The following is an 11,902-nucleotide window of genomic DNA, read 5'->3' as shown; positions in this document are numbered from 1 at the left end:
TGTCACCCACTTTTTCCCCAAGCTTAAGGCTCTCCAAGTTCACGCTGGCAGTATTATCTCCATCTGCAAGAGGACAGGACTTCCCCAACCCTGAAAGCTTTTCTTCCTGCAGGGTTGAGGGGAGAGTCTTTTCCCTGTTAGTCTATCGGGTGCTCAGCATAAGCCCTGGGACAAAGTGGGCCTCCCTAAGTCCTTGGAAAATGAATGACAGAGGGAAAGTTGAACAAATAAATGAACTGAATCCAAAGCCTGCAGTCCAGTATTGCCCTGGAAGCCTCAAGCCTTCCTGCATGCTTATCCCTTAAATCTCAATTTAAATCTCATTCAGCATAAAAACCAAAGTCCTCACAGGCCATCATCACTCACCCCTCCCCCTGCTCACTCCAACCTCGGCCTTTGCACTCCCACTCCCTCTGCCTGGAACACTCTCTCAGACCCAGTATTGCATGCCTCCCTCCCTCACCTCCCTCAGATCTTTCTACCCTGTGTCACTTTCTCACTGAGGCTTTTCCTAACTCCCTGATTTTAAATCTCACATCTCCCTGCCCTGCTTTATTTTTTTTCATAACATTTATCACTATCTGACACATGAGATATTTCACTTGTTGGTTTCTTGTCTGTCTCCTCCTACCGGAACATAAATCTTGTTCACTGTCTCCAACTTCAAATAAAGTGTGTGGCACACAGCAGGTGCTCAATAAATGCTCGATGAATGAGTAAACACACAAACTCACTCGGTGCTTCTCTTCTGCCTCTCAGTCACAATCCCTCAGCCTTTTCCTGGATTTGTTCATTTCTCCCTCCACCATTCTCTGCCTCTCTTAGTTTGAGTTTTTGTTTCTGTTTCAGTCTCTTAAATTGCCCTTTGGACCCTCTCTTTGCCTCTCTCTTGGGTTTCTTATGATCATTTTTATTAATTTTATTCCAAATGTGCACACGAGGTGTTCTGGATCAGAGACAGGATTCTTATTAAATACCTCACAGTAAATAGTAAATATTTTGCCCCCCTCCCCGTATACTAGGATGATTCCAAGAGAGCCGGGTCAATTGTCCTATAAGAGTAGCCTGAATCCCACAGGTGAGAAATGAGGAAAAGTTATTTTCCCTGCTTATAAAAGAGAAGGAGGCAGCTGTCCCCCTCCCCTCATTTTTTTTTCTTTCCTAAAATTTTAATTAAAATAATTTAAAGAAATACAGCACACAAAATGTTACAAAAATACAGATTATAGACAAACAATGAATAATGAGATCTTTTTTTAAGAGATACACGATAGGGTATAATGGTTTTTATATATTATTTACACATTAATTAAAAACCATAGCAGCAAAAGCTTTCTGAACATTGGCAAGAAAAGGCAAAAAATTGTTGGTCTTCCTAACATTTTCTTGAAATTCTGCTGGGCATTAAAGATGAGGAGCACTGTCTCACACTTCACGGTCCCTGGCTGCATTTAGGCACAGGGAAAACGTAAATGGGCTCTCAGGATGCTTACGCTCAATATTAGTGAATATAAATTGCAATTTATCACCTGCTGGTCTGGGAGGATCTCCTGGGGAGGTAGTGGGTGGCCATGGCTCACCCTAGGGACATACACGCAGTGGCATCAGGAAGTATTCATCTGTGTGAACCCTCCTTCCTGGAGGCTAACATCTTGCTTGGGTCATTGGCACCAAGACCTGGCCCCACCCAACATCCTGTAGGATCCGCACCCTACCCCACAAAGGTCTCCTTACTCCAACTTTTTGGTAAATGACTCTCCCCAAGAGCCAGCCAGGTAGCTCCTAGCAAGTCTTTACTTCTACAACTTGTTTCCAAGCTCTGGGGCTCATTCCTTCTTAAATGCTTAAAGTTTTCCATACTGCATGCTGATTCTCCTAGGAAGCTGTTCCATGCTTCCTGGCACCTTGGGGGCTTAACCTAGAAACTTTGTTCAGGCTGTAATCACTTGGGCCTCTCAGGAAGAGATAAGAGAAGCTTTATTATTCTTTGGGATCAGAGCAATTAACTATCCTGGCTATGTGAAGAGTCTCAGGAAGGTAGTGCTTTTTATCGGAACCCTGAGAAATCCAGAGGTCGATTGCCCCAAACAGGAGAGGGTTGGGGATGAGAGCACATCTGGATTTGGTCTCTGAAACCACAAGCCACTTCACTTCAGCTCAAAAAGTCAGCATCCGAAAGTAGATCTCACCTGAAGTTTCCACCTCTGCCAGGCTAGGGCTGAAGGTTTTGGTCACTAGGAGTGGGTGCCCAGTACAGGGAGGTGACAGTCAACTCAGTCCCTTACTGTAGATGAGCCAGGTCTGACCTCCGACCCAAGAAGGGACACTGATCATCTACAGCAGGTTGGAGGACGAGAAGGGGCCTGAAACCATGCCCAGGGGAGAAGGGGTGAGGACTAGTGTTGCTGACCCTAAGACAGAGCTCTGTGAGGTCCCTCAGGCCTGGAGCTCAGAGGGAGCAGATTTCAGCTTCTCCTAAGGAGAGCTTCCTAACAGCTGGGGTGATAAGTGCGTGGGAGGTGAGAACTCCTCCTACAGGGTAAATGCAAATAGAAGCCAGAAACCCCCCAGTCAGGGCCACTGCAGAGGCAGGTCCTGAATGCTGGTGCCACAAGCTCCTACTGGTGCCCCCAGGAAGACCACTTGCTTTTCTGGGCTTCAGCATCTTCAGCTACAATATAAGGATAGGTAGGCATAATGATGCCATCCCTGTAGGGCTGTTATGAGGATGAAACTAGATAATATACTAAATCAACACCAGGGACAGTGTGCTGGCACCCAAGGGCTTTGGAAGTGGTGACTGCCACCACTAGGTTCAAATCTTGCCTCTGCTCTTTCCTCGCTGTGTGACCTTGGGCAATTCACTTAACCTGATTTTCTCATCTGTAAAGTGGGGATCATGTCAGGATTATTCTCGAGATTATTGGATTGTTATGAAGATTCAATAAGTTAATCCCTATAAAGCTTTTAGCACAATGCCAGACTCGTAGAAAATGTTCAATAAATGTTGATAGTGATATTACTACTACCAATTGTTCCAATGAATCTTCCCTACAGCCCTGTAAATTCAATAACATCATCCCCATTTCACAGACTGGGAAACTGAGGCTAAGAAACTTTAACAATAACAAAAGCACCTGCTAGATGCTGCCAGGTCTGTTTCAAGCACTTCATAATTCTTAATCCATTTATAACCTCAGAACCTCTTAATAACCCCCATCATTGTTCCTATCTTATCAGGAAGCCATGAGGCACAAAGAGATTAAGTGACTTGCCCAAAGTCCTGGCAGTCTATGGTCCTTCTGGCCCTGGGAAGTGCAATCTGTCTCCAGCAGAGTTATTTTGGGGAGGGTGGACAGTGGTAGATCACAACCAGGAAGCATCTTACCACCAACCACTCTGGTCTAGTCCAGGGACCAAAGGTGGGCCTGAGGTGAGACTTGGAAGTTCTTTCCTGCCAGGGATCAAAGCTCAGAACTCTGAGTACTACCCCCAGAAAAGAGGGTCAAAGTAGAAGGGATTACCATGGCTTCCCGGAGAGTTGCCCAAGGCTCTTATTCCCCTCTTCTCCAGGGGTGAAGCTGCACTGCGGTCTCCAGGAATGAGCTGGCTCTGAGCTTACCTCCCTGGGGTACACTGGACAAGTTGCTGCCCTTCTCAGGGCACCAATTCCCTGTGGCTGGTGATGTGAGTGCATTATTGACACAGGATGCAGTCCCCAGAGAAGGGCTGTGACCTCCCCAAGTCACAAGCTAAGAGGTAGAGGGTCTGGGATTAGAATCTGAGTGGGTCTGATACCCCTCATCTCCTGCTCTCCCCACTATTCCACAATCTTCTAAATTGTGAATTCTAGAGCATTCTGCAAAGAGGAGGAAGTTAATACTATTGTTGCTATTATTGCAACATCTGCCCTCCTAAGGGTGTGTGCAGACAGCCTGGAGGAGGCACACATTTCCGTATACATTATCTCTCCAAGCCATTTGTCCATTCTTGAAGACAGAGAGTGGGATTTCTAGGACGTAGGTTGGAATTTGGGACCCAGAGTCAGATGCTTCAGTCTGAATTTCCTCATTTACTGCTAGTGCAGGCTTCCAGAGTAATTTCTGAAAACTACAGTTTTCTCCTCTGTAAGGTGAAATAACACACATACCCCACAGGGCTGTTGGCAGAATTAAATGAGACTGTGCACGTTGAGTGTTTAGCATAGTGCCTGGAATCTAGTACATTCGAAAGCTGGAAACTGTGGTTACTCTTATTAGCCTCCCATGGCACTTCCATGAGATTGGGCATCTTTTTAAAATAAAATAGATTCTTCAAAAACGTTGTTCCCTTCTGAGTTCAGAGGCTCCAGTGTGCTCTTGGAGCACATCCACCTGCCAAAAATATGTCACTTGTCCTCACTGACTTCTGGCCCGAAACCTCTGCAGGACTGAGGCTTCCACTTCTATGAGAGGACGCGCCTGCACTGTCAGCTCCTTGTCCCTTCCCTCCCTGTGACATCACACTGAAGTGCTGGTGCTTGCTCTGAAGTGACATCAGATGGAAAATCACAGCCAGGATCTTGTCTCAGTCTGAACATGTGTGAGCAGGAATGTGACTGGGGTCAGATGCCAGGGGAAAGCTGGGCCCCCAAGAGGAAGGGTCCTGGGTGGTGATTCACAGGAACAAGGAAAGGGACACTGCGTCACAGCATGACACACGTACTCAGCTCCCTCTCCTCCAGGAAGCCCATCTCCTCCTCTGAGTCATGAGACAGTCTCCCAAGTGCAATTTCCTATAGCCCCAAGGTTTCCATGGAAATGTGTGACTTTGGTTTCACTCAAGGCCAAGGCCACCCCATCCGAACAAGCATTCAAGAGATGCAGTCAAATGGTGGCCATATATATGCTCAAGGGGATCCCTGCTCATTGTGGCGTTGAATCAGGCAATTGTTTTTTAAATTGGGATCAAACACCCAAAGCTTCTAAGATTCTAACACATGTGAAAGGAGCAGGTTTCTACGATTCTACATTCTAGGATACTTTTGTTATTCCATAAAGGCTTCTCAAAGTTGGATCTGTGCCAAGCCCTGTGTGGGTGCTGTGGACCTGAAAGGGTCCTCAAGGAGTCCTCAGTCTGGTGGGAAAAGCAGAGTGAAGAGACACACTCATGGTGTGATAAACACTGTGGCATCATAGGGACATCCGGCAGACATGACCAAGGAATAATTCATTTTGCAGAGAGGCTAGAAATCTCAACAGCGAAGAGTATCCAGAGGACAGACTCAGGAGCTCTCCAGACAAGCTGTATGATCCCTCAACTCTGTGACCTTGGGCAAATCCTTCAACCTCTCTGAGCCTCAACCTTGTTCCTTGTAAAATAGGGCTACTATTTCCTAAACCAAAGGGATTGTTGTAAGGCTTAGAAAAAATGCATGTGAAGGATCACAGCCTGTATAAATAGGGGCTCACATTTTTATTATTTCTTTAAAAATGTGACTCCTGATGCATGTTGGAGAACAGGCAGGAAATCCCCAAGCAGATCAGGAGGGAAAAGGGGCCAAGCAGAGAGGCAGGTGCCACATATGCAGAGGTCCAGAGGCCAACAGGGTAGAAGGTGCTGCCAAGAAAGTTGGCAAGGGCCTTGAAGGCCAAGCCAAGACACTTGGACTTGATTCTGTGGGCCCTGAGGGGTCACAGGTTTCTGAGCAGGGGAGGGACAGGATCAACGTGTGGGCTAAGAAGATGCAGCCTTCTGGCCACAGTGCACACAATGGAGATTCTGAAAGGATGAGGACCAGTGACGAGGCACAATAAACAGCCATGTGCCTGGGAACACTGGCCGTGGGACCAAGGATGTTGACACACAGTACGACCCAGACGGGATTGGGCAAAATGCGCAAGGATGGGGAGCAGGGCCCTTGAAAACATGTTACAGGCAGCATGGCCTCAGTCATTCGACATTTAGCAGTTCTTCACTGAGCACCTCCTATGTCCCGGGCACTCTCTTGATGCTGGGGATCGTGTGGTGGATGGATGCCCAGTGAAGAAATGAATGTCCGAAATGTCAGGATCACATCCCTAGAAGGAAAGGTGATTGTTACAACCCAGCTGAGAGGGGAAAAGGAAGGCTTCCCAATACCCACCGAGGAAGGAGATTCGGGATTCAGTCGAGACTGTATGGCTTCAGTCCAGTCTTTCCGCTTCTGGAAGCTGCCTCTTCCTTATATAGAAGGCACACCTTCAGTTCCTGGTATCCCCATTGAGCCACAAGGCCTATTCATCCATTATTGATCCCATGAAGATTTAGTGAGTACCTGCTGTAGGCCCAGCACTCTTCCGGATGCCACAGATATAACGATGATCTGGACACGCACATTTACAGACTGTCAGGGAAGACCAATGCTAAACAAATACACAAAGTTAGTTACAATTTAGTCACAATTGCTATGAGAGCTACAAATAAGTAGGTGTTTTGAACTGGAGGGATTCTAAACCTGGTCTCCTGGAGGAAGCAGCATTTAACTTAAGACCTAAAGCCTCCAGAGTTTGTCAGGCAAAGAGTGAGGAAAAAGAGCTCCAGGCTGAGGGAACAGCATGTTTAAAGGCTTGGAGAAGCAAAGGAGCCTGGAGCGTTTGAAGAACTGAGAGGCCAGTGTGGTTGAACTCAGAGATGGAGGCGGGGCAGGGTGTGGTGCAAGGCAAGGCTGGGTGAGGTCCAGAGGGGCAGACTAGCAGGGCCTTCAGAGCCATGTTAAGAGCAAGTTAAGGATTCTGGGCACAGTCTGGCTTCCAATGCCAACCCATGCCAACTTCCAAATTCTCTTCTGGGCCAAGCCCCCTAGCCCCAGAGTAGCTCTCCACCCATGACTTTCCCTCCAATAGACAATTTTCTCAACCATTGCAAGTGTTTCTTGTCATCACTTCCCAAGGATTTCAGCTCCTCAGGAACCAAATCCTGGCTCTCCCAGGAAGGTTTCAGGCACCATCAGGTAGCCCATGTTATGCTGGTATATTTACTAAGTGGCTCAGTGAAGTGTTATTATCCCCATTTTATAGATAAGGAAACAGGCTCAGAGAGAGAGCACATACACTTAATCTCTACCCTCTTTTTCACACTTTATTTCTCCCATGTGAAATTTGGGAAGCTACATGGTTCTGGCTCTTAGGATTCTATGGTTCTGATTCTATGACATGTGAGAGAGGATGCTAAGCTTTGGGAAAATATGGAGATTTCAGCGTTCTAGAATTCAAAGATTCTAAGCCTTGGTGCTCCAATAAATTAGGTTCCTAGTCTGTCCTAACTAGTGCAAGCCTGGAGAGGCAGGCACCAGCCACAAGCCCTTTTCCACCTGGTCTCTTGGGTCCCACCTCCCGGACCCGCTGAAGGAAGTGGTCTGGGCGCCCCCCGACGGCCAGGAGTGGATGGAAACGAACGGGGTACACCCCAGGGCAATGGGCTGGGACAAAGTTGAGAGTTCAGAGAAGGCGGGGAGTTTCAGGTCCCGCCCTGGAGCAGACTTCCCGCTCGGCAGACACCCGAGGTGAGAGGCACCAGCGGGGATCCTGGAGCCATGGGGTGCACGCGCGATGCCATCCTAGATGCACTGGAGAGCCTGACCGCCGACGAGCTCAAGAAGTTCAAGATGAAGCTGCTCTCGGTGCCGCTGCGCGACGGCTATGGGCGCATCCCGCGGGGAACACTTCTGCCCATGGATGCCATGGACCTCACCGACAAGCTGGTCAGCTACTATCTGGAGCCATATGGCGCCGAGCTTACGGCGCTCGTGCTCCGTGACATGGGCATGCAGGAGGTGGCAGAGCAGCTGCAGGAGACCATGCGCAAGGGTGAGCGTGCCCCACCCCCACCCCCACGTTCCGCAGAGATCCAGACCCCCAGGGCTTCTCTAGTATCCTGCCTACACCCTCCTCCCAACCCACTCGGGTTCTTTCACTTCCTGTTCCTCCTACCCCTTAATACAAGCTCTTCTTGCTGGGAAAGGAGGCTTCCCCCATTTGGTAGTGACTTTGGCTTCCGGACTAAGGGGCCCCTTACCCCAGAGATTGTAGACATCATTTGATTTTCTTACAGCCCCCGGAGCAAAGCCAGCTGGGATCAAGGCCCCTCCCCAGGCAGCAGCCAAGCCAGGTGAGGCCTTCATAACCAAGATCACCTGCCAGGGCACCTCCCCAGATGCACCCCACTGCACTCCTGTGCAGTCTACCTGTTGTCACAAGGCCCAGAACACCCAGGGAGCATGACACTAGGCCAACCCTTCCCACCAACCCACTCACACACTTCCTGGGGCTGAGCCTGGCTGGGAGAAAGGGAGACAAAGTTACATAATTCCCACTATACCCAGAGCCCTGGGGAATGCCCACCTTGAGCCCTGTCCCTTAGGGGTGCATTCAAGGCAACTTCTGAAGAAAGCAGTGTTCAACAGGGATAGGCCCCAGCACCCACGCCGGGTGCCAGCTCACCTGCTCTCCTCCCTCCTGCCCCAGCACCGCACTTTGTGGACCAGCATCGGGCGGCCCTCATCGCACGGGTCACAGACGTGGATGGGGTGCTGGATTCCCTGTATGGGAAGGTCCTGACAGAAGATCAGTACCAGGCAGTGCGGGCAGAGCACACCAACCCAACCAAGATGAGGAAGCTCTTCAGCTTTGCTCCAGCCTGGAACACGACCTGCAAGGATCTACTCCTTCAGAGCCTAAGGGAAACCCAGCCCTACCTGGTGGATGACCTGGAGCGGAGCTGAGCATCTTCCCCAGCAGCAGCCCTACATATGACCCTTCACTGTTCCATCCAACTTACCTGGAATCTAATTTTTTTTATATCTACAATACATGAAAAACCAGCTCGTACTTGTGTTTTCCTACTTCCAGCCTGAAAGCACACACAGAGCTAAGCTACGTATCTAGATGCCACCAGGGCTCAGGTGACCCTCTACTTCACTGCCCGTTCTCCTGGTGCAGCAGGCTCCACACTTCATCCTTCCTGCCCCAGTCACCATACAATGGTTCCTCCAAATGCTACCCCCAAGGGTCTGCCCTTGAGACAATACAGTTAGCCCTGTGGCCAAGGTCTAAAGGTTAAAACAGAGATATGTACAAAGGATCTGGGACTGTGGAGGGCCAGATTTCTCAAATGCATTTAGAAACAGACTCAGCTACATTGCTTCTCTTTCATTTTCCAAGGGGGAAAAAAAAACTGTAAAATTAGAGCAACTTTCAGGGGAAGAGACAAGAGTATCACGTATACACAGGACAGAAGAGCACAGGCCACCAAGTGTCACTGTATGGCCTCTTCCAGCACGGACACTAGCAGGCTTCACTGCTCCCTCTGCTCCCTCCCACTTGCTGAAAGGGATTTCTTTTGCTCAGAAAACATGCCAATCATAAAAGCAAAATTTTAGGAAATGAGTTCTAGTAGTTTTTCTTCTCTTGATAGATTTTTGGATTTTTGGCCAACAAAGGAACATAGCATTTCTCTCCAGAAAACAGCACTCCCCAGGGTCTTTCCAGAGCCCTTCAGGGAACCAGGACCCTAGGACAATACCCTGTGTAAAATAGGCACCTAGCCTGGGCAGCAGCGGAGAAGGATGCAAAGCAAAGGGAGGCCCCCAAGAAAGCCAGCCTACCCTAAGCAGTCAGATCATCAAACACAGGAATCCACGTTTGAGGGTACAAGGTGTGCCATCCACGACGACACACTGGCCCAGAATGAACAAAGCTGTCTGAAGACTCCACCTGGGACACCCTCACTCCCTAGATGCCACAATTAGCAAATGCAGTGTTTATGTACATCCCACCCCCAACCCCCAACCAGCACCACACAGTCTGTGTAACATTTCCCTATTCTGGTTACTGGATCACCAGAGCAACAGGAAAAAACAGTGATAGAAGGAAGCTATCTAGGAGCTAAGAACATGACCACTGTCAAAGCTACACAGTCACATGGGACTGCTCCTAATGCTGTTCAGGACTCCAGGAGGAAAGCTGAGCTTCCCGAAAAGTGGGAACAATCCCTAACACTCAGGATCCTGTGGGGGCATCTTCTTTAGCCAGCCACCCCATAAAATAAATGCTGATGCTCCCCATTCCGTCCCTTTTCTACCAAATCTTCTTGAGTCTTACAATCTAAGACTTACTCAATCCCTGAGATGAACATTCTGAAAGGACCTACCATTTCCCAAACTGAAGTTGTCTTCCTCTCACCATCCCTGTATCCTGACATATGGCAACAGCAGCAGCCTAACCAGAAAACAAGAAACCCTGACATGTTCCATAAAGCCCAGATTTAGTTTATCCTGCTGATGCCAGCTCTTCCATGTCCAACTGCCTTCTTCCTCAACTTCACAGCTCCCACCTGTCTTATGCCTTCGTGTCTTTTACCTACAACAGATCTCTTGACTCTCCCTGCTTCTAGTCAACCACCTTCAAGGGCCTGAGTGATCAAAACTGATCACGGAAATAGACTGTCTCACGTCTAACATTAGGACACTGAGGCTCCCCTTTCCAGCCTGGCCCTTAAGGATCCCATTGAACCTCTCTCATCTGCCTCTTCACTTACCCCACGATCCCAACACTTGCTCACGCCCCACGCCCTAGCACATGCTGGTCCCGTAACTCCAGACACCCTGAAATCCAGCCGTCCCAGCACACCAAGGCGGCCCTCCTCTGCGTTCCAGTGGCACTTCCCACAGGGTCTGTGGTAGAGCGAACCGAACTGTCATGTCTGTTTTCACACAGGACTCTTCCGTTAGAGTGCGCCCCATAAAGATGTCTTTTCAACCTCTGTACGGTGCCTTGGATGTAAAAAATAAGTCACTGTGTATCTCTAGTGTCTAACAGGATTTCTTTTAAAACCACAGGAACCTAATACTTCTCATGGGATGGAGCTACCACTTCCTTGCACTGATTCTCAAGCAGAGCAGCTGCAAAAACCAGTGCAGACCTGAGGCAAAAGAAACGGTTGGAAGAAACAGCTCCCTAAGTTCAAAGGCTTCTTGGGGGCTTTATTTTTCCTTCTCATGGTGGGGCGGGGGGGGGGGGGGGAGCTTTAAGAGTTCTATCAGCCACTGCATGGTGGTTAAGGACACAACTTCCACAGCCAAAGGACAGATTCAAATCCCTACTCTACCCCACTCACCCTTAGTTATGAGACTAAGGCTAGTTTGTACCTCAGCATCCCCTTCTATGAAGTAGGAACAACTGGACCGCTCACCACCGAACAGCAACTGGCCTGCAGCAAGTACATTAGTGTCAACAACGATCTCTAGGATGTTTGTGTTCCTAGAGTAACACCTCAAAACAAAAATTGACATTTGTTGCCCAAATCTCCAAGCATCACAAGACAACAAACAATAGTCAGTGTTCACTGGGCCTGTGAGAATTAGAAAACCCAAAGGAGCCAGCCTTCTGTGAGTGACCTTCCTCTTAGCTCCCAGCTCAAACTGTCCACATACAGAATCAAGTTCCCTTTCACAGGGAAGGTGGAGGGGATACAGAACCGGAGTCTCTGCGGAACTTCAGAGCAAGACTCTAAAAGTGTGCTGCTGAAACAGCAAGTGTCAACACCGCCAGAGAGCTTGCCCCTCACCTGGACCCATACACCGAATCAGAATCCACATGCTAACCAAACTGCCAAGAGATTCACGTATGTATTCAACTTAAGACACACTGCTACTGGGAGGATTTAGCTCTGCCACCTCAGACTGTGGCAGGTCTGCAGAGGTCTTCCCACAGAGGGATTTGCCTTGCTTTTCACTCAGGAAGACAGTACACAGGATGGGCTGGCTTTCCCTCAACTTCTGAAAAAAAACGAAACGAAGAAAATAGCCCATTGGGACAGATCTGACAGACAGGCCCCCACCCTGCAGCCAAGCCCTAAGAATCCTGCACAGAACAGCTACAGGGAA

At 48.9% G+C, this 11,902-nt stretch overlaps 1 protein-coding gene across 2 annotated transcripts; it reads left to right on the top strand.

Moving 5' to 3' along the window:
- The first annotated feature begins 7,478 nt into the window (after window positions 1-7,478).
- On the top strand, window positions 7,479-8,846 carry LOC105089723 (apoptosis-associated speck-like protein containing a CARD). Of its 2 annotated transcripts, XM_010980820.3 has the most exons (3): window positions 7,481-7,826; window positions 8,071-8,127; window positions 8,484-8,846. In XM_010980820.3, the coding sequence occupies exons 1-3, from the start codon at window positions 7,553-7,555 to the stop codon at window positions 8,738-8,740; spliced, it is 588 nt and encodes a 195-aa protein (XP_010979122.1). In that variant the 5' UTR covers window positions 7,481-7,552; the 3' UTR covers window positions 8,741-8,846. The 2 variants fall into 2 exon arrangements, with proteins under 2 accessions (XP_010979123.1, XP_010979122.1); XM_010980821.3 differs by lacking the exon at window positions 8,071-8,127 and having other exon boundaries at window positions 7,479-7,826.
- The last annotated feature ends 3,056 nt before the right edge of the window (window positions 8,847-11,902 follow it).

This window comes from Camelus dromedarius, chromosome 24, assembly GCF_036321535.1.
Source record: "Camelus dromedarius isolate mCamDro1 chromosome 24, mCamDro1.pat, whole genome shotgun sequence".
Classification (NCBI taxonomy): Eukaryota; Metazoa; Chordata; class Mammalia; order Artiodactyla; family Camelidae; genus Camelus; species Camelus dromedarius.
Note: the sequence above shows the minus strand (reverse complement) of the source record. Positions and strands in the feature narration are given on the sequence as shown.